General features: G+C 50.2%; 1 protein-coding gene across 7 annotated transcripts; it reads right to left on the minus strand.

Annotated features, from left to right (window-relative positions):
• Positions 1 to 1,548: 1,548 nt before the first annotated feature.
• On the minus strand, positions 1,549 to 26,533 carry Tm2d1 (TM2 domain containing 1). 7 transcript variants are annotated; one of them, XM_087212780.1, is made up of 8 exons: positions 26,353 to 26,532; positions 26,008 to 26,077; positions 15,999 to 16,107; positions 12,513 to 12,604; positions 12,142 to 12,330; positions 9,961 to 10,034; positions 3,617 to 3,746; positions 1,549 to 2,035 (listed from the first exon to the last, which is right to left on the minus strand). In XM_087212780.1, exons 1-7 carry the CDS (start codon positions 26,509 to 26,511, stop codon positions 3,636 to 3,638), a joined length of 804 nt encoding a protein of 267 aa, XP_087068906.1. In that variant the 5' UTR covers positions 26,512 to 26,532; the 3' UTR covers positions 1,549 to 2,035; positions 3,617 to 3,635. The 7 variants fall into 7 exon arrangements, with proteins under 7 accessions (XP_087068906.1, XP_087068905.1, XP_087068904.1 ...); XM_087212779.1 differs by having other exon boundaries at positions 1,549 to 2,857; XM_087212778.1 differs by having other exon boundaries at positions 1,549 to 3,746; positions 26,353 to 26,531.

The following is a 26,533-nucleotide window of genomic DNA, read 5'->3' on the forward strand; positions in this document are numbered from 1 at the left end:
TGCATCCACACCTCTGACCGCTGGAACCAGTTTTTCCTTGTTACTTGCTTGTTATGAGGTGTGTTTTAGCTCCTGAGGCACCTAACAATATTCCTTAACCTGGCCTCGTGCGCTAGCACCCCAAAATATTTCTTGTACTCGGTGGCCGCATGAACAAATGCTGCTGCAGACAGCCCTTCTCCACCTCTGAAGGGAGCCTCAGTTGAAGAGTGCCATGGAATGTGTCCCGTGTTAGAAACCGAATTCCCCGATTCCGATACTTACGGTCACGGGAGGCTTGGAGCGGGATCTGGAGTGGAAGCAGGGTCACAGGTCACACGTGGGGTGTGCCAGATCGGGGGAGAGATGTCCTTTACCTGCATACATTCCAACATGTATTTCTGGTGCACCTTCAGCAAGCGCTCTACTGCTGAACTCCTCCCCAGCTTGGGATTAGTGGCCTTGGAGGAGGGGGAGGCTGGGCTCGAAGCCCCTCCATGCAGCAGATCCCAGCACGCCACCTGGGCACCTGGCAGGCACTGAGTCCCCAGCCCCCAGCATGGTAGCACTCCCACCTCTGCCCCGTTTGACTTGCCCAGTGCCTCTGTCACAGAAGCAGAGCAGGATCTAGGACAGCGATTTCTGGATAGAGATCTTCCGGAAACTGCTAATGCTCTTGGCTAAAGTGGTCCCATTTGCAAATGGCCACTCGGAGACACCAGCATCTCTGCAGACACAAGAACCCATGGGGTCCCCGCAGAGCTACCCTACCCGAGGGGCCAACATGGGACCCAACAGGGAGCCTGGGGTGAGCTGGGCTCACTCCCCCTCCTCCTAAACAGGCAGGGAGAACCGTGGCCGGCTGGGGGGGGGGGGGGAGAACTGTAATGTATTCATGCAAGCCTGCAAGAAATAAATCATGGAACAGAGAGGTGTTTGGTAAAGCATCACATCTATTCTGCAGCAGAGAATTAAGCAAACTGGAAGTGCCCTTGTGCCATGTGAATGTGGGCGGCTGCTGTTCACACTGCGTTTCCAGGCCCCAGAGGCTCTTCTGGAGCCCACAGAGGACCTGCTGGGGACAGCAATGCTGAGGCAGGAGCGAAGGCTGCTTTCAAGATCCACCTGCAGATCTGGTGTCACTGAATGTGAGCCACAGGCCTCAGGCTGTCAGAGTCCACACCCAGGGGGAAGGGACTGCAGCGACCTCGCAGACACGGCCAGCTCCGGGGGCAGGGCCCTGCAGTCCGCCGTAGCCCAGCAGAGCGATGCCCTCAGCCGCACAGTGTCGACTGGTAAGTGGCTGGGGAGGCCAGGCCACCAGTCCATCTCGGCTGTCCATCCCGCTGTCCCCACCACTGGAGGCCCCGGGAATGCTGAGGCTGCAGGACAGTCCCGTGGGGGCAGCGCTCGGCCCTTCCGGGGTCCGAGGCCACTCTGCTCAGGCCGCCTCGCCGGCCCGGCAGTGCTCACCAGGAGGGGTCACGGTGGTCCCCAGGCCCTCTGTCCGGCCTCCAAGGGACCGCAGTGAGCTGGTGATGAGAAGGGCTTCGAGTGACAGACAGCATGGAAACACCAGCAAATCACGACTTTATTCTTCACAAGGGGAACAACAGACGGCAACCTGCCTTTGTAAAAACGCTGAAGAGCACTGGGTTAACGGCCATCTGTCTCACAGAGGCAGCAGCCTCAAAAGACAATCCTTTTAAGAGAAAGACTATTATACGGCTTTTATATATTTAATTTTTTGAGACAGGGCCTCACTATGTGGTTCAGGCTGGCCCTGAACTGTGTCCAGGCTGACCTCGAACTCACAGTGATCCTCCTGCCTCTGCCTCCTGAGTGCTGGTATCACAGGCATGCACCACCACGCCCAGGTATATGGCTTTTAAAGAAAAAAGTCATATTAATTAAATAAATCTAAGAATGACACACTTTTAACTAAACAAACCAGAAATAAACACACAAAAACCCCACAGAACCCGTGAGGTGACATGCGAAGAGGGAAAAGGGAATCTGTGAGTCCACATACATTAAAATCCAGGCGGCTCAAATCCTAAAACAGAAAAAAGATTTACGTTAAAATATTTAAAAAGGCGAGGAGGACACCACAGGCGCAGTGTGCGTAGGTGTGAGTGTGTGACACACCGGCCCAGTCACACGTCCCTGAGCCCTAGAAGCCTCCTCCTGCTCGGGGGCACACCGGGCGTGGCAGCCCCGCCTCGGACGCCATCCGATGTCCCCATGGTGCCTGCAGAGAATGGAATGGCTTTTCGAACTGCAGCTGCTTAATTTTTCTGTTTCGGCTTAACTTTTCAAAGGCGGATCTTGAAGCTGTTTCAACTTGAGACTCCATGGCTCCTGCTGCTGTTTGACCTCCAGCTGGACGCAAGTTAAGTCCCGTGCCCCGTAGGGCTGTCACCGTGCAGCGTGGGCCAGCTGCACTGGGAAAAGCTCCTGCCCCACAGGCGCGGCCGTCCCAGGTGTCCCGGTAAGGGCCGGCCACACAGAAGGCAGGCACAGTCTCTTCCCTCCCGCCTCAGCCGAGGGCCAGAACACCCGCCCGGGCTCCTCCAGCTCGAGGCCGACTGCTGCTCCCAGGGGCTGTACACACAGGCCTTCTCCGTCAGACAGCAGTCTGGCAAAATCCTGCGTTCTTGGAACATTTCGAGAACTGACTCGGGAGCAACTGAAAGAAAAATCTTGGAGCAGGAGAGCCCTAGAGAACCAGGACGGGGAACGGAAGACACGGCATCTCACTGCATAGGTTTACCGCTGCTCAGGGCTGAAGCTGTGGCGCGATTCTCACAGGCCTGGGCAGGCCGAACTTGAGGTTAGAGTCAGCGCTTCCGGGTAGTGAGGCTTCGGACTGAGGCAGCTTCCAGGTTTGGAGAAGAGGAAAAGAAGGGCTGACGACCACACTGGACCTGGGCGGGAAAGGGCTGTGGTCCCGAACCACCGAGGGCCCCACACTCCTGACAGCCCTCACACACAGCTGCCTGCCTACCCCAACTCCAGGGCATTGTTTCCTGCAAACTTGGTCCTTGTGCCACATTCACTGCAGAGTCTGCACCCCAAAAACCCTTTCCCGGGAACTTGGGCACTCGGGCAGGCGAGGCCGGGGCTTCCTGACAAGCACACAAGATTCTCTTCTGGTTTCTGCATCTCTGCAGTGCTCCTGACTGTCCATGAGGGAGACGCCCTCGTTTAATGATGGAACTCCCTTCCCACAACCAGCTCTCGACAGGAACTGGTCGCTAATTGAGGAGCTGTACACAGGGCATACACAACCTTCAGCACAGGCACCTTCAGTCACAGGAAACTCCCGCCCGATGGCTGCTGTCATCTGCATAATGTCCTCCGCACGCAGGACATTGGCTGTGCTGGACTGTGCAGGACTGTGCTGCATCACGGAACACAAGCCCGCAGTGCAGCACAATGAGCAGAAGCCCGGGCTGTATCGACCCGGTCATGGCACAGACCGAGACACTGAGGCCCCACAAACGGTACGAGAAAGGAGACACTCCTAAGTCCAGGCTGCACCTCTGTCCGAGCCCCACGTCATTAGCCAGGTAGGTCGTTAAGAGTGGATACTGTGGGGCCAGAGGATAACGAGGGTGAGACACACATCACTTACTGTTTCCCTCCGCCAGTCTTCATGGGTACAGCTGTGTTTTCCGAAAGGTTTCATTAGTGATGGTCAGTCTTATCAGCCTGGTCCCGTAGTAATCTATGATGTAGCTACTTCCATCGGAAGGCCCCACAATCTGGAGGAGAAACTGTCAGTTACTCACTTACAAACATATTGCACAATGCTTTGCATCTACTCTTCTCAGCTTTTAATAACAGCATTTCAGTAGCCCCAGAACTCAACTCTAAATCAAGTGCAAAAAGTAAATAAAAAGTCGCTGATGGCCTGGGGATTTTAGCTCAGTGGTTCCGCCGCCTGCCTCACAAGTGCAAGGTCCCGAATTCAATCCCTGGTACCAAAAAAAAAAAAAAGTCACTGAGTGGCACTGCGGGCGACAGGATCCTCGCAGCCCGACCGCCCGCCGACTTCACCCCGATGCCCTGGACACGGTGGAGCTGTTGCCCAGGGTCTCAGCGCTGACCGTCCTGCCATGGAAAGGACGTGCGAAAACAGCATCTGCTCACTGCAGCCGGCCTGCCCACAAGCTCATGCGTGACAATGCCGTGAGCATGACTCCTGAGCTCCACCTCTCAGGCAGCCATCCTCAGATTCAGCCTGAGTACACAGGATGTGCCAAGGGGAGGTGGGCTCAGAGTTTAACAGGTATTCATTCTGAGCTGTTCGACTCCCACTCTGTAAGCAGATCTGCCCAAGCCAGGCTGGGTATGCCTGCAGTCCCAGCTATTCAACAGGCTGAGGCAGGAGGGTCTCAAATCCAGGGCCAGCCTGGATAGCTCAGCAAGATCCTGGCTCAAAATAAAAAATAAAAAGGACTGGGGTCTTGGGCGTAGACTGCCCCTAGGTTGAACCCCAGTACCCAAGACAAAAAGCAAGCACACAGAAGTCTGAGTGCAGCGTCAGGCGACTCCCTCCTGCGCAGGGTGCCTGGCCCTGGAGCAGTGCAGTGACCTCACCGGAGCCACCCCAGCCTCGCGCCACACCAGGAGGCAGCAGGCGCTACACTCCGGCCAGGCCCAGCTCGGAAAACACGCATACTGGGGGACACAACACTTCTCCTTCCTTAAAAACAACTGGCCAGCTCCTAGCACAGTAATGCTGGTTTGATCAACCGTGCCACGATGATTATAGTAATCCAGAAATCGCCAACAGCTTTCAACAATTTAACTAATGAATGAGACAGGTTTTCCAGCACAAAGATAAATGACATCAGGATACCATTTGGGGGAGAGGGGAGTAGAAATCAAAATTCAAGTAGAAAAGGAAGCAGTTTTGGACTTGGAAATGGTTTGTGAAGAGCTCATTCACGTCTTCTGAAGTGCATGGTATTTAAAACCCTGTGGTGTTTCATCTGCTGGATCCACATAAACTGATGTGACAGTTTTATCTAAATATGCCAATATTTGATATTACACCCCGTATAACTATGGAAGCTTGTGGCGGAAACGTAATATCAGTGGGTACAGACTTAAAAACTTCTCCTGGGGTCATACAGCTGTGCTTGAAGAAAACTGCTCTGCAGCACTCCTCACCTGACAGGCACTATCCAACACAGCTGGGCACGGTGGTGCACACCTGTTGCCCCAGGCATTCAGGAGGCTGAGGCAGAAGGGCTATCAGATCCCTGGAGTTTGGGGTCCAGCTGGGCAACAGGGTGTGATATCTCAAAAGACAAACAAAAACCCCAAAGCAAGCACTGCACAAACATTTTGTTCCTCTGTCATCCCAGGTGCTGTGTGGGACTGTCCACAGGGAGGGGCGGGACACCATCTCGGCCTCTGGCGCCTCCCAGGCAGGCCCAGCTCTGCCAGTGCCAGTCCGAAAGGGGAGCCTGGGGCACGGTGGGGCACTAACCAGCTGCAGGCCTGGATTGCAGGGATTGTAGCGTTCACTATACAATTAGAAATGTTTTCACACAGAGGACTACATAGTGAGACCTGTCTCAAAACAACAAAAACAAACAAAAAACAACAACAAAAGAGTAGAACTATTAGCACCTGCAAGGCTCTGTTAATCCCCAGCACCAAAAACAAAAGCAAAAACCCCAACCCAGCAACCAAACAAAACACTCTGAAGCCGAACTCTGAAGTGTGAAGCCAGCCAGGCCTCTGAAACCTGTGGAAAGATGGAGACCACTCACAGGCGTCACCCCAAAGCCAGCGGAGTTGCTGCAGGTCTCCCCTGTACAGGAGGAGAAGGAGGGCCCTGCACCCCAGATGCAGTTCCCACAATGCCAGCTGTCTCTTGTGCAGAAGCCCCAGAGAGAAAGAGCAAATTCTCGAGCCTCCCTGTCAGTCTCAGGGCACCGGTGAGTTCTGGGTTTACGAGGCAGAAACGCAGTGCTGGGGCCGGGGCCACTGGTACGAGGGCTCTGTAGGACAGCCTGCCTCTTCCGGCTGGCTTGTGTGACGGCCGGCACTGGCGGCACCTTGGCTAGTGACCAACCTCCCCCACGACCCACTGCAATCAGGGCCGTCCAGGCCACCCCGACCAGCCCAGGACCTTCCGCCCCACGGCCTGGATGTGGACTTCCCTCACCTCTCCTATGCTCCTTCTACACAGGGCTGGTGGGAGATTGGAGAAATTTTATCTGCAGCCACAAGATTGAAGGAAACTCAAACTGTCTACATAAAGGCTTTCTACAGGTTCAAAGTCTACGGCAAGAAGAGTAAATGTAAACCCTAAAATACATATAGAAGTCAGTGTTAAGGGGTGGTCACCAAATCTCCTATTTTCTGTTCTTTGTCCTCCATGCCCAATCTAATTCTCAGCAACCACCCCCTGCTGCAAAACCACCCCGGCGCTCACCTGCTCAGGGAGTGGCCCGGACCGGGGACAGTTGCTTACTTCTGAAAATTCGATGTTCTATGAATAAACACCTCTTTTCAGTCTATGACTTTGACCTCAGCCTCAACTGGAAAACCCAGGCTTTTTAAAATTTTAGTAAAACTGAAAGAATTACACCTGATAAAAATCAAGTTTTGGTTTTTTTTTAAGCCTACAGTTCCAAGGGAGGCTGTCATTTCAGGTAGTGGAATCCACTATCACACCGCTCAATCGTGGGACAGTCACACCTCAGTCCTTAGGAAAACCTCAACTTGTACCTAAACTGGCGCTTGCAACCCCCGTTTCAGTGGTGGCAGAAAACCCACCACGCGTCTCTCATGGGATCAACTCAAACTGTACTCGTCACCTCTCTAGCGATCCTGCGCAACAGAATGTGATCGGCAGGCGTGGTGGCACATGCCTGTAATCCCAGCACTGGAGCAAGGCTGAGGCAGGAGGTCTGCCTTGAGTTCAAGGCCAGCCTGGGCTACACAGTGGGACCCTGTCTCAAAAACTAAAGAAAAAAGTATTTCATAGCAAATGTATAAAATAGTAACAAGGTCGTTCATTATCAAGACTGAGTACTGCGCACAATTTTATGTGCTATAGTGTCACGTGACTGGCAGTGTAAGAGGTTTACCCCAACCAGCATCACCACAAACATCAACTAAAGCCCATCCCAGGACTTCACGACAGCTCTGATGTCACTAGGATTTCTTAACTTCCCCACAACCTTAGGGGACCACCATGGATCTAGAGCCCGTTTCAGCCGACTAACACATTATGTATGCAGCACACGATGCTGTAAAGTACACAGGTATGGAGGAATGAGTGTTGTAAGTCTTCAGAACTGGCTTATGAATAGCCATTACACAGCCAGGTGTGGTGGCACACACCTGCAATCCCAGCAACTTGGGAGGCTGGGACAGGAGGATCTCAAGTGTGAGGCCAACCTAAGCAACCTTGCCAGACCTGTCCCAAAATACCAAAATAAAAGGGCTAGGGATATAGCTCTCTGGTAGAGCACCTGCCTCACATGTGAGAGGCCCAGGGTTCCATCCCCAGCACTGCAAAGGACACACACACACACACACACACACTCACTATACATATTATCTACAGGTGAAAGACTACCACATATGCTACAAGTGTCACTGATTTAGACTTTTTTTTTTACTGCAATCTATTTACCAGTTCATCCCACTCATGAACAAAATATTTAGCCAGGCATGGTGGTGCATGCCTGTAATCCCTGCACTCTGAAAGGCTGAGGTAGAAGAGTCACCAGTTTGAGCCCAGTCTGGGCAACTTGCTTAGTGAGACTTTGTCTCAAACTAAAAACAAGTCCAGGGAGACAGCTGGGCAGGAAATTCCTGAGTTCACACCCAGCACCCCCCATGCACTGAACAAAATATGGAAACTCGCAATGCTTATTAAAAAAATGAACTCAAAGTATTTCAGTAAACACAGCAACATATAAAACATGCTGATACTGGCAATTTGTGCACTATATTTTATACTGCTGTGGCTGTAAGATGAAACAACTAGATTTTTGTTATACACGTTACAAAACAAAGATTTCCTTCCTTTTCTCCTCCTTTGTGGAGATCGAACCCAAGGCCTCGTACATGTCAGGCAAGCAGTGTACCACCGAGCTACACCCTTAGCCCAAGGAATGTTTTTAAAGGTCTGATTCCATCATGTACAGTATGCTTCTGGGATCAGAGCCCAACAGAAAAACACTGCTATTCACTGGGGAATAACAGTTAATGGCAAAGTTAAAAACAAACAGACATGAAGAAAACAGACAAGAGGGAAGGAAAGAAGCATAAATAGCCCTTGTTGCTCTCCCTGTCTTCTGCTGCCATGAATGTTTCCCCTCCGCAGCGCCCCTCTGCCTTGGAGGGAGCCAACTATGGACTCAGAGCCCTACGACAGTGGGCTAAATAAACCTTTCTCCCTTTAAAAATGAAAAAAGAAGTATAAACAAAAAAATGCAAAAGATCTACTGAAAAATTGGAAAAATATATTCATGACAATAATATTATGTTTATAGTAAAAAATTTGATTTGCTGAGAAAAATTCTCTGAAACTGATAATAGTCAACATCACATGTGAAACATATGAATAACACACAGAATAAAGCTACACATCTCATTTACCCCATCTGAAAGCTGTACACTGGCCACACCTGTTAAAATGTCTTCACTGCAGAAACTCAGTCCTAATTTCTACCCCAATACTTTTTCTTTTTTTGGTACCAGGGGTCGAACTCGGGTCCTTGTGCTTTCGCGGCAGGGGGCGGAACCACTGAGCTCCTGATACTCTTCTACTGTGACAGATATTCAACCTCAGGAACTCTAAGACAGACAGGTTGTGAACATGATAAGTACACAGCCCATGTGCCAGACCTGCCCAGAACCTGCTGTCCCTGCAGCTGCAAAGCCAAGGCCCTACAGAGAAGTTGGCCTTTGCTGACACTCCAGATTCCGATCTGAAGCATCCAAGGGATGTTCAGCTCCCAGGCCCTCACTCAAGTGGGAAGCCCTCCTGGTTGTGTGTGACAGCTCCCTCAGCCTCTTCCTGCCGCTTCCTGTCCCCGGCGGCAAAGCAGGGAGGGCTGGGCTGGGCATATGTTTCAGAGCGAAGGCAGGAGAAGCCCGACTTGAAACTCAAATATTTCCCTTGCTTAATTCTGGTATCTTATTGGTCCATATGCTGCCTCCCCCTCACAGTATGTTCCCAAATCCGTGGATTCTGACGGGCACAGAACTGCACGGCAGCCATCGCGCAGTGCAGGTGCAGGCTGGGAAGCAAAGCTGGGGCCCCCGGCACAGGCTGCGGGCCAGGTGCTGAGTAAACACATCTCCCTCCAACTGGGGCATTTGTCGGGAGCTCACCACACGCAGCCCAGCAGAAGTGAGCAGAAAACAGTGTGGTACCCACAGTGCTTGGGACAGCACCTCACTGTCACGGAGGAGGTGTGGCCAGCGGGACAGAGAACCCTGGGTATGCACGCCAGGCCCTGCACTGCCCCCCGGCCCTACACAGGCACCTGCACCTTCCTGTGCTCCTCATGTACGCCTGCTAGGTTTCCCTTTCCACACCTGCACTGACAGAAGGTCAGCGCAGGACCTGGCTCATTCCTGCCCCGCAACACGCACGCATCAGAGCGTCTGCACTCTGCCGTGGTGAGGGCCACAGTGACCGAGGCCACCAGGGCCAGCTGGGGAGACTCAGAAGCCACTCAGGAAAGCAGCACCCTGCGCTCGCTGCTCTCATCTCTGCACTGGGACTTGGGCGGGCAGCTTCTTCCTAGGAACAACTTGTGTCTTTCAGGGCCATAGCCTGGGAAATGCTTCAGCTGGAAACACAACCACACCCCCTTCGCTGCATCTCAGGAAAAACTGAGAGAGAATTCCCATCTGGTCACGTACAAAGTGACTGAGTTACACACATATTAATACATTAAAAGTAGTTTCCGTTTCAGGTTGAAGCTAACTTACCTGCATTGAAATAAGAATAAAATCAATTAGGCTCCCAATTCCACAAAATCCTACAGTGCAAAACTTTAACAAACCTAGAAAAGAAAGTAAAGTCACTTACAACCTAGGAAATCTTACAAATATTAACAAATTTCACGTTCTAATAAACCAGTGTAGTCTTCATAGTTAGAAGTCTTCATATTTAGAACATAAAAGTAATACTTTAAAAACTCAAATCTCCACCTGAAAATATGAGGAAAGATTAAAGAAATCTCATGTAGAGAAAAGCCACAAAATAATTCATTAATTTATTTAACAAATAAATTTTACCACCAGAAAAAAAACAGCTCCGAGTCGCTTCACAAAACTCCTTGGGGGTGACCTCCCGCACACTCTGGAGACATGCAAACCAGACCTCTGCGTCCCACACACCAGTCAGAGAACCTCCCCTCCAGTCTTTATTGGTTCATTTAGACTGCACATAATATGCGATCCAAACTTTGCTTACATTTTGTGTACAAAATACGTAATGTGTCACGCTAGAAATAAAATCAGGAAGACCCTGTGTTTTTAACTCACAAGCCCACAGTTTCCCTGAGCCATCCCGTTCATCAGCGCTCAATCGGAGCCAGCAGGTCTGTGCTGGGTCCCAACCCAAGAACTAAAACTCGGGAACAGGTGAATCAGCACTGAAGCTAAGATGTGCACAGGACACAGCCCCAAAGCACGGAACGGGAAGAGCCCCACGGGGCAGGGTCTCCGACTCCGGCTGGTGAGACGAAGCCGCAGTGACCACAGAAAGGCACCAGGAGACCAGGCTGTCCGGCAGGGCCTCTAGCCCCTGAGCCGTAGCGCCAGGACCTAACATTTCATCTTCCCTTGCAGTACTAGGAGGTGAGCCCAGGGCTTTCACACCGAGCAGCATCCCAGCCTTTTTAGGGTTTTCAAATGAGACGGGGTCTCGTTCAGTTGACACACTGTGCAGGCTGGGCTTGAACGGTCCGGTCCATCCTCCTCCTCCTCCTCCTGGGTGAGACAGGTGACTGCTGCCCAACTGACTCAGCAGATGGAGACCTGCCCAATTGAAAGGCACCACCGAAAGGCTTGTAGCCTGAACGGGATGAACGGGAAAGAGGAAGGCAGGCGAGCTTCTTGTTCCTTGGAGGAGCTCCAGCCTCCACCTTTGCCTTGGACATCCGGCTCGGCCTCCAGCCAGACCCTTTGGCTTCCAATGGGCTCTGCAGCAGCTCCAGGCCATCCACCTGGCTGGACCCTTGGGGCCTCCAGGCGCACAGGCCCTTCTGGACCCCCCACCCTGGCTCTGAAGACGGCCACTGTAAGCCCACCTTGCAAACCACATGCATGCTACTATAGTAAATGTCACTCCAGTAACCCGACTGACACACTCAGCCTCCCAGGGTGCTGAGATCACAGGCGTGTGCCCCCCTGGTCAGCTTTTACTTCATGTTTATTTTCTTTTCAGTCAATACGCACTGTGATCTTCATCATTACTCCTGAAGAAATGTTTAGCTGAATAAATTAGCAAATGCAGTACATTAAAGTTTGGGTTTTACTTAGAAACTCATAGCCAGAGTTGCAGGTCTGACTGAGGAACTCCACCCAGCCCACAGTGGTTTCCTCTTCCATCTCCAGTGGGCAATGGCCCATGGGTAGCAGGCTCAGCTCTGCCGCAGGCGGGAAAGCAGAGTACCAGACCTCCACACTGCTCAGTGAAGAAGGCCTGGCCTCTGCAGCCAGGAAACCTGGGTTCAAATTCACGGTTCGGGCCTGGGGATGCAGCTCAGTGGCAGAGCACTTGCCTGGCGTGCATGAGGCACTGGTTCAATCTTCAGTACCACCAAAAACAAAACAAAAAAACAAAGTGCAAATTCAGGTCATGAGCCAAGTGGCCGAGTAACTCTCTCATCTCAGGACAGTTTCTCTCTCCATAAACAGGGATGGTAACAAGTGGGTCACAGACCACAGCAAGGCCTCCCGGGGACAGTCTGCCTGCCTGTTAGGGGACGATGAGCTCAGAGCATGAGGCTGAGGCAGGGCGGGTGCGTGACACGACTATGGGAGGGCGAGCGGGCAGGGGCATACCAAGAGTGAGTGAGCCCGGAAGGAGGTCATTATGCAGTGCACTAGCAAAAGTAAGATTTCCTTAGAAAGGAAGGATTATTTCATAGGAGCCGCGGTCACCTGTGAGTCGCTCTCCTAGGACTGTCGAGGACAGCAAGCGCGCAAGAGGCTGAGCCGGGCACACGGAGGGGCCCGCCTCCACTCGGAGCAACGCTGTCCATGATGGGCAGGCAGCAGCAGAGGGTGGAGGAAAGGCTTGGGAGAGGCTGGCGTTTTCGGCCAGGGCCTGCACTTCCTGGGTGTGCTTTGCTGAAGGAGAACACACACAGAACTCGCTATTTCTCACCGAAGCCGAACACAGAGCTGGAGGAGGTGCCCTACCCACTGCAAGGACGCACGGCTTGCGGGATGCAGTCTGCAAGGACACACACACCTAGACACAACACGGCCTCCCAAGGACTGCATGTGCTTCCCTGCTGACACATACTCACCCAAAGCAGGGTACCCGAGGTAAAATCGATCTGCTCCTAGCCATCCAAGAAAAAGAGACAGCGCGACCGCCACTTTGTATGAGTAGCCGTTTCTGTGCAAAAGGAAAACCACAGTCATGTTCATGTAGTTCTAATTTGTGAGCACATTAGAAAACAAAACTGTGAATTACTAGTCTTGGTTAACTGGCTCATTCATTCATTCCCCTAACGCTTGGTAGGTGCCACTGTGTGCCTGGCAATTTTTAAAGCTATTGGGAGATATTACTGAAGAAAAAAATGAAGATTCCTGTCTCTGAGCAGCTTATGTTTTCATGGCAGCAAGCCAAACACAAAGTTATGAGAAAAGCAAATTGTATTGATAGAAAGTCATAACTGTCATGAGGGGGAAAAAAGAAAAGAAATGCAAAGGGTATATGAGAATCCAAAATGCCAGGGCGTGTAGGGACTCCAGAATGGCAGGCTATGCGGGGAATCCAGAATGGGAGGCCACACTCAATGTAGTGGTCAGATGAGCCTCTGGAGAAGGTGATGTCAGAACAAAGACCCAAAGAAGGACATGAGTTTCGCCAAGCCGAACCTCACAGGAAGCAGTGTCCCAGGCAAAAACAAAACCTGCAGGCCTGAGGTCTACATAGCCAGTAGCAGGAGCAAACAGGGAAGACCATTAGGCGGTGGGGGCAGACAGGACGTGGGAAGTGAAGGAAGCAGACTGTCCCTTGTGCCCCACTGCTTCTTACTCTGAGAACTGGAAGCTACTGCAGGATCTGAAGCAAAGGTAGGACCCAACCTAGTTTACTCTGTAAAATAACCACTCTGGCTGCTGTACTGAAAATTAGACTCCAAGTGCACTTGTCAACTGCTCCACTACCATGTCACATAACAACTATCCCCAAACCCGGTGGCTGGAAACCATGCTACAGGGTGAGCCCACAGATCCAGGCTGCAGATGCTGGGTCTCCTAGACCCAAAACTCACAGTGTAGCAGCTACTTGAGGCCAGTTCTTTCCAGAACACAGCGCCAAAGGAGAGAAGGGAAGACAGGCCCCACACCTGAGCTTCCGTTTCTAGGCCACGGGAAGTGCTGCAGCCACACCCACAATCAACCATGTGGTGTGCTGAGGTTCAGGAGTCTACATGGCCTCCTGACAAGGGCCGACAAGGGCGGGAGGCTGGAGCGTGAGCTGAGCAAACTCAAACTCCACAGTGCTAAGTGTCTGACCCAGAGCCCCAGAGATCGTGAAAAGTGACTGGATTCTGGGTACACAGCACCCTCAGGCACGGCCACCTACATTTCCTGGTTTGTTTTGTTTTTGTTTGTTTGTTTATGAGGCAGGGTCTCACTGTGCAGCCCAGGCTGGCCGTGGACTTGTGACCCTCCTGCCTGGTGCATTAAAGCTAGGGTATGAGAAAGGAAAGGAGTAAGGGCGGCACTGAAGACTTTCCTCAACAACCGGAAGGGTGAAGCCAGCACTAACGAGCTGGGGAAGCTGAGGGGGCAGAGATCTGGGAAGGAAAACTGGGGTTTCAGTTTTGGATATGTGACTCTGAGGTGTCTGTCCGACAGCCAAGCAGTCTCGTCCAAAAAGCAGCTGGATTTCTAGTCTGGAGTCATGGAGAGAAGTCCAGGCTGGAGAACACAGGTCCAGACCCAGAGGACACACTGATGGCACGCGCATGCCCTGTGAGCACACATGGAAGGAGAGCCGTGAAGCTCCAACACGAAGAGATCAAGGAGCAGAGCAGAAGCCCAAAAGGAGACCGAGGAGCGAGGGGTGAAGGCGAAATCACATAGCAAACAGCATGCTGGGGTCAGGGGAAGGCAGCATGAGGGGGACAGACAGGCCCTCCGTGCCGACCAGGGAGGGCTCCCAGGGCACAGGCTGAGAACTTCTACTAACCTGCGGGGCACGGAGCCTGCTCACAGGTCTAATATGGCAACGGCACCCGACTTTACTGAGGGAAGTAGCACCCCAGCTACGCCAGAAAGAGCCACAACATGAGAGGCAGAAAAAGAAATCAGGACTCTGACAAAACTCAGACAGGGATCTAACGGGCAGGAGAGCAGAAAAACGTAACAAAACTGGTACACATTAAGACAGCGGAAGAGCCAGGTAACCCCAGCAGTTGGCAAAGGGCTTCTCAGCTGTCATCCGAGATGCTCAGCACAGGACCCAGTACCGGAATGTGCTCGAGATGTTCACAGTAGAAAAATCAATCTATAACTTAAAAGTTGATGAGATCATGCCTAAATACCTTAGAAATAATTCCTTTAACAACTTCTGCTTTGCTAATGAGAAATTCTGAAACTCAGGGTTAAGTGATCGCCTTAGGGTTATACAGCGGGAGAGAATCAAAAGCCCTCATTAACTCAATGAAATAAAGGCAAAAGTTCTTTTAGGGATTCTGAAAATAGCTGTGGACATCACCAAACAGAAGTGAAAATAGAAAGAAAAAATGAAAACAAAGCTTCTGTACGCAGGGAGGGGAGGGAGCTTGAGCGGGGGAATGGGACAAAATAAAATAAAATTTATTAAAAAAAAAAGAGGGCCGGGGATTTAGCTCAGTGGTTCCGCCGCCTGCCTCGCAAGCGCAAGGTCCTGAGTTTGATCCCCAGTACCCCCCGTCCCCCAAAAAGAAAGAAACAAATAGCTAAACAGTGTTTATTTCTTGATATAACTGCAACTAGGTACCCTCAAATAAAAAGCACCCATAATCCGGGCGTGGTATACCTACAATCCCGGCACTCTGGCAAGCAGAGGCAGGAGGACTGCAAGTTAAGAGCCCAGCCTGGGCAACTCAGTGTTTTAGTGAGACCCTGTCTCAAAACAAAAATAGAAAAAGGTCTGGGGGTGCAGCTGAATGTGATGGCCCTGGGTTTAAACCCCAGTACCGCAAGTGGAAGCAGCTAAAAAAAAATTGTGTAAAAGCAAATTGTGTTTTCAGCAGAAATATAAGAATGGGAAGTAAGTTTTAACACAGCAAAACTAAAAATTAAACTTGAAAACATTCCTAACAAAATAAATCCATTTGTCTTACTATCCCAAACTGCTAACTTCGGAATTCCATTTAACATTACCATTCACCTTCTGTACCTCTTACAAAGAATAAAACCAAGTTCCAAAATATCCTTAATCGCAAATGATTAGCAATGGTCAGTGTTTTCTGACAGAGTAGGCATACAAAACCTGCTTACATTCAGCAGCCCCCGAATTCTGGAACCAGAGCCCTCTCATGACCCAAGTGGTGGCAGAAGCTGACAGCTGCATCCACAGGGCATGAGGCACGATGGCCCGTCCTCCCCCAGGGCCAGGGCACCGCTACCTGGCCCTCGGGCCACATTTACACAAACATGGGCACAAGTGACACCAGCAGGAAGATAAGGGTGCACTTCCAGGACTCCCTCCACAGACGATCTCTTTGCTCCATGTCAGGCACACAGCACACGGGCAAGAAATCTGAAATTTCAAGTTTCAGTAATGTACTTACACATTTCGGCAAGGTGTGGGCTTGAGAAAACCAACTTCTTGGCCAGTAAAATGAGTTTCATTGCCTCTGAGATCCTTACATGTTATATTGGGTGCTGGGAAACACGGAGCTAAAGGCAGAAGTACATAAAAAAATGTAAGGTCACAGCGAAGTACCTCCCAGTGTGACACAGTCCACAGGGCGTCGTCTAGGAGAGGCTGTGTGACACAGGCACTTCTACAGCCAACAACTCCACAGAGCCACAGAGCACCTGCCTAGACCCTGAGGGCATGCACAGGGCCTCCCAGCTCAACCTCTGCCTCAGGTGGAGACAGGGATGGGAGGGCTGCACCTTACTGCCCTTCAGCTCGACCCTAGGATGAAGGACACTCTGAACTCTGTTGGGAATTCAGCTATTAAACTGCAAGTGTTTGAACATAATCTGAGAGCAGCTACCATAAAGCAGCCCTTGGATTCCTTGTGGTCAAAACAGCATTAAGTTCGCCGACACCCTGAAGGTTGTGGGGATGAGAGATGCAAAAGTCCCTAGACAGCAAGCACACAGCACGAATTCAACAGTTTCAGAAAATTCTAAACTCTGTTTAGCATAAACTAGTTTTTTTCAGAAAATGTGAATAGAACTTTGTGTAGTAATCTACGTAAACATACATAGACTTTGATGTTTAAGTATGAGCAGAAGATGGTATTTTCTGACTAGTTTATAATTATCTTACAGTTTCCAACAAATCATTGTCCTTTTTCAGGCCAGACTAGTACACAGAGAAAATGACAGCAGGAAAAAAGCCCCACGAGGACTTTTGTACCTGTCCACTGGAATCTTGATAACTCAAACTAGGGCTCCCATAAATTTTAACTATTTATGGAATGCACTGAAACGTCTAAAACAAAGTGAGATAAGAAAAGGTACAGACTCCACACACCCGGGGAGCACTTAAACTGAGTGAAGGGGCAACAGAGTGAAGAGCTAACCACGCTAACCACGTGCAAGAGCAGAGGGAGGAAAGGCACTGACAACTGAGTTACAAATCTGGCTGCACTTTCTGGAGGCTTGAGGGCCAGCCAAGCTTACAGCACCAGCCCACACGGCGGCCCTGCAGCAGCCCCCAGCTGGGCTCCTTATACAGGGACACAGACTGCTCAGAGGCGGCCCTGCCAGGACCTCTACAAAGCGGAGGCTTCCACCCAGGGAGGGCAGATGCTGAGGTGCACACAGAGACCGGCCAAAGTCCACACCTAAGCCAGGCACGGGCTGCAATTCCAGCCACCCAGGAAGCTCGGCTGTAAGTTCCGGACCAGCCTGAGCAACTGAGTCTCAAAATAACAAACTCACAGACAGACAAACGGCTGGGAATGGAGCTCAGCACTCAATGGGTTCAATCCTCGGCACACACACACAAATGTAAAAGGTTAACAATTGTCATGTAGCTGTTTGGCCACCTGCCTTGATACAGGGATGATTTTTACTGACTTCTACAAACAAATTATCATGTTCCTAGATTATATCTCTGGAAAATCTAAGTCATGCTCCCGGGCAGTTACAGCACAAACAACTCGAAAGCAAGGTCAGCAAATGTCCGATGCGGACATAAACCCTGCTGGACCTGAAATAGGATCGCTATTATTCTACACCTTATCAGGGGGTGATTCTGCCCCGCTGGACCTGTGGCGACAGCTGCAGTCAGTTTTGGTGGCAGGCAGAGGCCAGGATGTCACTGGACTTGCTACAGACACCCCCGAGCAACACGCGGCCCACCAACGGTCCTGCAAAGTGCTGCTCACACACTTCGCTTGTGACTTCTTCCACTAGGCCCCTCACACATCCACACCTAAGACTTGGCATCGTGAGCTTAAATGGCTGCAGAAGCTACCCTTTCCAGCATATGTAACGTCGCTCTTAGAATGAAATGCTGCAGCGCCCTCTCTTTAAGAGTCTAAAAGCCACGGGAACCTGACAGCCGTCATCCCCGCCTGAGACCTGACTGGAGAGAGCGACTGTCTGAGGCTCAGGATGTGCCAACTGGGTGGCGGGGCAGGAGGTGGACCTGCCACGGAGGAGACCTGCAGAGCAGGGGTGCAGAGCAGCAGCGCCCGACTGGACACGGGCAAGCCCGCACCAGCAAGGATGGGCCGCCTGGCTGTGCCCTGCCCTCTCGCTATCTTCCTTCCTTCCAAGCGCCCTTTCCTCCCTGAGCACTTTTTTTGTGCTTCTCCTTTTCCTTTTCTGATTTCTGCCTTAAGTAAACAGTAGTCTTTCTGATCTACCAACTGCCCTGACCAAGTCATTGATCAGGACAAATAAGAACCTGGAAAACACTGCTGGTCCCTACCCCGTCCAATAACAGTGGCACACGCCTGTAATCCCAGCACTCCGAAGGCTGAGGCAGGAGGATCACTGTGAGTTCAAGGCCAGGTACACAGCGAGACCCTGTCTCAAAAGACCAAAAAAATTAGAAACTTTATCACCATTTGAGGAAAGAATGGATATACAACAGCATCCGGTAGTCTATTGAAATCCTAATTGCCAGTACCTCAGAACGTGGCCTCACTTGGAAACAGGCTCTTCAGACTTAGCTGAGTCACCACAGTATCAAAGCGTCCACCTTAAAGACAAGGCCACTGACACATAAGGGGCAGTGTCCTGCCCACGGACCTGGGGCTCAGTTTCCCCGATGCTCTGGTTGCAGCCAGGAGGACACAGAGGCCAGGTGGAGACGAAGGCAGAAGCGGACGCCAGGAGTCTGGGAAGGGAAGGTCGGCTTCCACCCAGCGCCTGGGAGGCAGCAAGGGCCCCCGACGCCCCAGTACCAGACTTTCAGCCTCTGGAACTGAAAACACACCTTCGCGCTGCCTGGAGACACCGAGATGCCGCACTCTGCCATCGTGTCCCGACCAGCACACCACTCGGCGTGCGTAGTTCCTAGGGAGCCTGCCTGCCCCGAGTCCAGGAAGCCCACGCTGCAGACCCGTATTTCAGTCATCCAGCACGTAAGTCAGAGACATCGTGTTTAAAAGTTGAGGTTGGGCTGGGGATTTAGCTCAGTGGTTCTGGCGCCTGCCTCGCAAGCACAAGGACCTGAGTTCGATCCCCAGTACCAAAAATAAAAAATAAATAAAATAAAAGTTGAGGTTTTAGGGCTGGGGATTTAGCTCAGTGGTTCTGCCGCCTGCCTCGAAAGCGCAAGGTCCTGAGTTTGATCCCCGGTACAAAAAAATAAAAAATAAAAAAATTTGAGATTTTGCCTTGATGAGGAACATCCCATTTTCCCCAAGGGAGTGACCAACATACACCTGTGATCTCAGCACTCAGGAGGCTGAGGCAGGAAGATTGAGAGCTTAAGGCTAGCCTAGGCTACCCAGGGAGACCTTGTCTCACAAACCCGAAAAAGAAAAAGTGACCCGCAAGAATATCTACAAGCTCAGGTTTCCCACAGCCGGAGGGTGACGGGTGTGGCTCAGCAGTGGAGCTCTTGCATAACCACAGCCCCTGGGTTCAATGTCCAAGTAAAACACTTCAAATATTTTCCCACCCTCATATTAAAACACACCAAATCTGCTGGAAGATAGAATAGGTAGGACTCAAAGACATAGGTGTAGGCAAAGACTATGAACAAAACCCTGATCACACAAGAACTATCACAAAGAATCAACAACTGGGATCTCATCTTATTAATAAGCTTTCGCACTACAAGAGAAACCACCCACAGAGTGAAGAGATAACCCACAGTGTGGGAAAAAATTTTACCAGCTGTTCCTGAGACAAAGGTCTACTATCTAGAATATATAAAGAACTCAAAAAAATCAGACCCCCTAATTTAAAGACCTAACCCAGAAATGAATAGACACTTCCCAGATGAAGTAGAAACAGCAAATAAATACATGAAAAAGACGTTTAACATCACTGGTCATTCAAGAAATGCAAATTAAAACAATGCTGAGATTCCATCTCACCCCAGAAAGAATGGCTGCTATCAAGAAATCAACCAGTAACAAATGCTGTCGGGGCTGTGGAGAAAAATGAATGCTTTTCCACTGTTGCTGGGAGTGCAGACTGGTGCAACCTCTGTGAAAATCAGTGTGGAGATTCCTCAAAAAACTAAAACTAGAGGCTCCCTTTGACCCAGCTATACCTCTTCTTGGTGTCTTCCTGAAAGAATTAAAAGCACCCTACCACAGTGATATAGGCACACCCATGTTTATAGCAGCACAGTCTGTAACAGCTAAATCTTGGAAACTGCCCAAATGCCCATCAACCAGAATGGATAAAGATGCAGTTTTTTAATACAATGGAGTACTACTCTGCCATAAAGAAGGATGCGCTTCAGACATTTATAGCTAAATGGATGCACCTTGAGACCATACTCTTAAGTGAAATAAATTGGACACATGTGTGTAAATACTGCATTGTTTCTCTGGTGTGAGAAACCAAAAGTAGAAACAAGGACTAAAATGTATAATAGATACTGGGAAATGGGGAAAAAAATGTTCAAATGAGAAGGGGAACAAGGGAGGGGGGAGGGACAAACGAAGGGACAGAAAAAGAAAGTGAGAACACAAGGAAAAACTGGATGCAAAGCTTTTGTACCTAGGGAGGGGAGGAGGGGGTGGGAAAGCAGTGGGGGAGGTACCATGCACAGGTGCAAATCCCTATGATGAGTGTTACCATTACAGAGACCTCAAATGGACCAATAAACGTTCTGCTATTAAAAAAATAAATAAAATGCAATAAAAATTTTTCCCCATCTTCCAACTACTAAGGAGAGAACTGTGCCGTGAAGCAGAAAGCTTCTGCCACATCTGGGACATTCTCCCCACAGGCGCCGCCCTGAGTCTGCTTAGGGTCTTCCTACTGAGGCCCGAGAATCAGAGCGAGTGACAGTCGCACAGCAAAACGCGGATCAGGCAAGTTATCTGCAGCTGCACCTGTCTACCAGAGATGCACTGTTCCTGAGGAGACAGACAGGTTTGGTACAAATATGCTTTGTTTTCTTCTTTTGGTGGTGCTGGGGACCAAGCTCCGGTCTTGTGAATTGTGGGCAAGTGATCTACCTCCAGCTCCACCTCCAGCTCCCTGTACAAAACTGTAACAACCGAGCTGGATGGGTGGTTGTAAAAATGCCTTGTAAAAACACTACCAAAGATGGAGAAGGCCGGGGATTTAGCTCAGTGGTTCCGCCACCTGCCTCGCAAGCGCAAGGTCCCGAGTTTGATCCCTGGTACCAAAAAAAAAAAAAAAGATGGAGAAACCGTATTTTTCTATTTTTAACTAGATTCTACAGACTATTTAAACAGCCATATTTGAATTTTAGTTTTTAATGATATTCAATCACTTCTCCTAGCTAATCTGTATTAATATGAGAAACGGTGAGGAGGGTGAGCGAGGCCCACACTGACCTCAAGAAAGATACAGCAGAGGAAAGAGGTACATTCCAGTGAGGAGAAACCACCCTGGTGTGATCTGTAAAGTCCGTGCCACTGGTTGCAAGGGATGAAAAGGACACACTTAGAGAAAGAGGGCACGCCGTTACTGTGAGTACAGGCAGAGACCACAGGGAAGTAAAGACAAGACCAGACACGCGGCCGCGCCCAGCTCTGTGCTGCCAAAGTCTGGGAACCGCTCTGCGCCCGGCCGGGCCTCTGGGAAAGCGCTGTCCAAAGAGGGCAGCGCCGTGTGCAGTGTGGAGCCGGGATAAGGAAGTTGTTGGGAGTCTCCGACTCCCTCCCTCGAGGACTGGAGGGGCCCGATGCCGAGAAGACTGACAGAAGGGACCACGCGCCGCGGGGACGAGCTGACTGTGAAGCTGAGGTCAGTGTGTGATGTGGGAGGCACCAACGCCAAAGAGCCTGTCCCCTACACCTGCTCGTGCTTCTCACTTATTACGGTTTCACTTCATCCCAATAACACCCACCCAGAAGCCAAAACCAGTGCTGGAGGCGCAGGGCAGCGGGAGGACGCGTGCTCAGCAAGGGCCAGGCCGCGTTCCTAAGCAGTGGCACCCTGTCCCAAAAGGCAGGAAAGCCGGACGCTCCTGGTTCCTTGGTAAGCAGGAGCTGAATCTCCAGGAACTTAAATGTTGACCAAGGCGCCCTAAGCAAGTAATTCTCTGTGTCCTCGGCTAAAACTCACTCTTCTTAGTCAATACTCTCCCTATTATGGCACACTAATTCCATGCTAACACTGATTTCAGCAAGAAGCAAAAATAGATGAGTCAATACGCCAAGACTAAAGCAGCCAGTAACCGACACATGCTAACATGTACCCAAAGTGAGGCACCGGCTATGAGCCTGAAACCCACCCAATGCGCAGCTTCTGGCACCAAGGCTTAGGTGTGGGCATCACCAGGGTCTGGGTGGTGACAGCCGAGCCGGGCCTCCGCAGTGCCCCTGGACCAGGACAGGCATCAGCGAGCGGAAGGGGGAGCTCAGAGGCAGGGGAGTCCCCCACGGCCAGGCCCTGGCTCCACCCTGCTGAGGCAGAGCTCTCGCAGCTCACACGACACGGTACGGTGCGGTGCCCGTGCCCGGTGCCCGTGTCCCTCCCCTGGACACGGGCTGGGAAGGGTGGGGAGAAGTGCACTCTCCAGGAAGGAGCACCGAGCTCCAGGGCTGCAGAGCCCGGGCCCCTGGGGTTCCCGACAGACACAGGAGCACAAAGGAGGAGGCAGCAGAGGTCTCAGAATTCCCGTGTCTTCCTGGAGGGCGGCTGGGTAAGCAGATGACGTCCTGGCCCAGGCCCAGCCCGGACACCGCCCTTCCCTCGGGATGCCAGTCCACACCCCACACCCTGCGGCCACTCCCGCAGGCAGACAAACAGCAGAACAGCGCCTTGCCGCGTTTTACTTATGTATGTTCGCACGTGTGCGGTGCTGGGGACTGAAGCCCAGGCCTCACCGACAGTACCTTTTGCTTTTTACTTTTATTTTTCCTTTTGTTTTTTAATTTTAAACAGACACGGACACATAGAGAAAAGCTAACCTAGAAATAATCTGTCAGTCAAGTTCCCTTAGTCTTGATCCAAAAAGGGCCACACTGGATATTAGTTCTGTAGCAAGTTATACTGCATCACGACTAGCTAATTAAATGTGCCAATCCAGAGTTCAGGTGAAAACAAAGTCTAGAGGTAAAGCTGGCAAGAGCCACTTTCCAGCATTAAAAGACAGATCTCCTCTGGGACTGCTAAGGCAGAAAAAAAATCAGCATTTTGCAATTATCAGAGTAAAAACTCCTTTGGGCCAGAACAACTGATGGATGATAAACCTAGGGGAAATTTTTGATGAGGAGTAGGCTATTTGCATGGTCTTTAATAAGCCTCCCCATGGACTGTTTGTTCATTTCAAAGAAAATTTAACCATACAGTAAAAAATCAGAGTGCTCGACAACGGCCACTCCCACTGAGGGACAGATACCACATGCCCCAGATGAAACGCTGAGGCTACCCCACATTATGTAATCCCTCAGCCCTCAGGGCTGTTACAGCTCGTATCTCCCCGCTGTTCCCCTAAAGTCTCACGCAGTCACAGTGGGGCTTTTCGGAGGGGGCTGGAGCTAGTGTGTGACGCTGGGATTGATGGTGCCCTACGCTGGGTGTGAGTGGGTGAAATGGAAAGTGAGGGAAAGAAAGTGGGCTGCTGCCGGCACTTGAGCTGTTCTTTGCTGCACTGTTGCTTTGCTGCCTTCTGCCTGGCCTGCTCTGCCACGGACGGTCTCTCCTCTACCAGGCCCTCTGCCACGCCACCCTGCCACAGAGCCAGCCAAGTATGGACTGAAACCTCCACAAACTGTCAGCTCAATAAACCTTCCTCCTATAACTTTGGGTGTCGGGCATTTTGTCTCAGCAATGAGAAAAGTAACTGAGTGTATAACCTCAGTCTAGCCATAAAGAAATACCAGACAATCTCAAAGGAGGAACATTATTAAAATAAAAGGGGCTAGCTACAGCTGTCAAACATGCTGGTGTCACAAAAGACAAAGACATGGAAATGTTTCAATAAAAGAAAACCAAACGCAAAGCCTGATTATTAAGGATCCTGTCCTAAAATGAAGGGCAATGCTACAAAGGCCTTTGGGTAGTTTTATGAAATTAGAATATGGACTAAAAAAGCATGTATGCCACTAAATGTACTGATGTTTGTAAGTAAACCATTCACGTTGAGAGACGATCTCTCTCGGAAGAGAAACACAAAGTGGGGCAAGTAACAGAGGAGGGAGGAGGGGGGCCAAGCAGAGCAAGCTCGCACCGACACCCACTGGGAGCCAAGCGGGCCCCAGGCTGACAGCGGGCACATCCGGCCTGAGGGCGCTGGCTCTCTGCAGTGCTCTCTCTTCCTCTCGGAACTTTCTCCCAAGCCTGAAGTCATCGCCAAGCAAAGTGACAAATAATATTCTCTTTGCAAAGCTAACATATGCTTTTAGAATTGGACAGGGGCTACTGCGGCTTTCTTCAAGACAGGATGCCCTGCTTTCTCCAGGGTGCACTCTTAGCTTGCTTTTTCCTTTTTCTCGGCCCAAGCTCGCTCGATAGAGCCAGTTTCTCCCTCACTCTTTGCTTGCACTTTTTCAAATAACCTTTGCTACTAGAAAAAAAAAAAAACGCTAGGTAGGAAAAATGGTTACCACCGAGGCAGGCTAGTAAGCATGAGGGTACAGGGGGCTCTGGCAAGTTGATAATGTCTTTTGTTGTTGTTTTTTTAATTTCCAGAAGCTTTACTGCTAATTACCCAAACCTGGAAGCCACCAAAAGGTCTTTCAACAGATAAGTGGATAAACAAACTGTGAAACATCTGCAGTGGAATCTTATTCCATGCTGAAAAGCAATGAGCTATCAAGCCACAAAAAGATATACTTAAGGACGCCTTTTATTTTAAAGAAAACATCAATACTTGCTTATTTCCTGAGATATTTTTAAAAATCAGCACAGGGCTGAGAGTGTAGCTGAGTGGTAGTGTGGTTGCCCAGCATCCACAAGGCCCTGCCTTCCAACCCTAGCATCACACACACACACACACAAACCCAGTATTCATTATTACTTTTTCCTCAAATTAATATCATTTCATTGCCATCAAACAGGAATGTTAAATAGCTTCAACACCCATCTATATGGCTCCTCTTCCCTGTAATATGTACCCCTCTGATGAAAACACTGAACAGGGAACAGTCTGTTAAATGCTATCTGGCACTACACATAATTTGGAATAACCGAAGTTCCCCGTCGTCATCAGGCTGAATGTGTTACCCATTACCAAAATATTTCCCCACTATTCAAGCATACCGGAAGTCCTTACTGCTGTTTTCATACTCAGGACATACTTCAGTATGTGTTACAAGCACCTAATATGGGCAGTACAGTTTCTCATTGTGCTTTATTGAATTAAGGGTCTCAGTGCAAGTTCCTGTTCAGCAAAGTAAAGGATTACCTTTGCATAATATAGCTTGGGAAATAAAGTGCTATATTTGAGATTTTTATGTTTTACATAGCAGTTAAAAAACCTTAGCTGGGTGTGGTGGTGCACTTTCATAATCCCCACTCTAGAAGGCTGAGGCTAGAGGACCACAAGTTCAGGCACAGGTTGAGCAACTTAGCTTCTTGGTGAGACCTTGTCTTAAAAACAAAAATAATTTAAAAGAGCTGGGGATATAGCTTCACAGGAAGGCCCTGGGTCTAGTCCCCTGTACTGTGAAAAAGAAAAAGCAGCAATGTAAACTGATTCTAAAGGTTTAAAATAAAAAATGAAAATATAAAATTACCAGTTTATATAATTAGAATAAGATTCTTTTTTAACTTAAATCAGCTCAGTGATAGAGCACATGCTTAGCATTGCCAGGAAACAAAGAAACTAATCAGTTTATGACAGCGCATAGCCAGTTCTCCAAATTTAAATTGTTCTGAAAACTGAATAATTGTATATAATCTAAGAAAAAGCATATTCATTACCTTTGGTGGTGATACATCAATCTAAGAAATACAGTAGTTGTTTTAAAAGTTATCTTTAAAGATACTACCCTGAAGTCTTACCATGAGCGGTGTAGTTTGTACAGTTAACTGGTTCTTGCGTAGCATCATTTATTTCTGGATCTTTACAAATATATGTTTAAAAAGTTTAGGAAACATGAATTCAGACCCAACATGAAACAGTACTACGTCTTTAATAGCAAATATACTCACATTGTGAGAGGCCAGCAATTCATCTAAGTCAACAGGCACAGGTACTTAGCACTGCTAAATAGTCCCTGAAAGTTAGCTTGCTACGGAGAGTGCAGACTAAATTACATTAACAGCTTAGCAGAGGAGTCATCCTTGAAGAGCCCCTTCCCGCACCGCCCCGCGGTGGGCCCCTCGCCCGAGCGCCGCTCTCCAAGGATATTGCCCCACACGGAGGTCCTCGCACCGCGGCGCCTCCTCGGACCCGGCCGCCACCCCCCAGGGGCCCGAGGCGACGGCTGCGAGCCACAGGACGCCGAGCAGCTGCGCGGCCGCGGGCTCGGGGTACGCGGGCCGCGGGGGCCTGGCGGCCGCCATGTTAGGACCGCCGCGCTGCGCG

Source organism: Heterocephalus glaber, unplaced genomic scaffold (genome assembly GCF_053883595.1).
Source record: "Heterocephalus glaber isolate CG9 unplaced genomic scaffold, H.glaber_assembly_v1.0 deba00001442, whole genome shotgun sequence".
NCBI lineage: Eukaryota > Metazoa > Chordata > Mammalia > Rodentia > Bathyergidae > Heterocephalus > Heterocephalus glaber.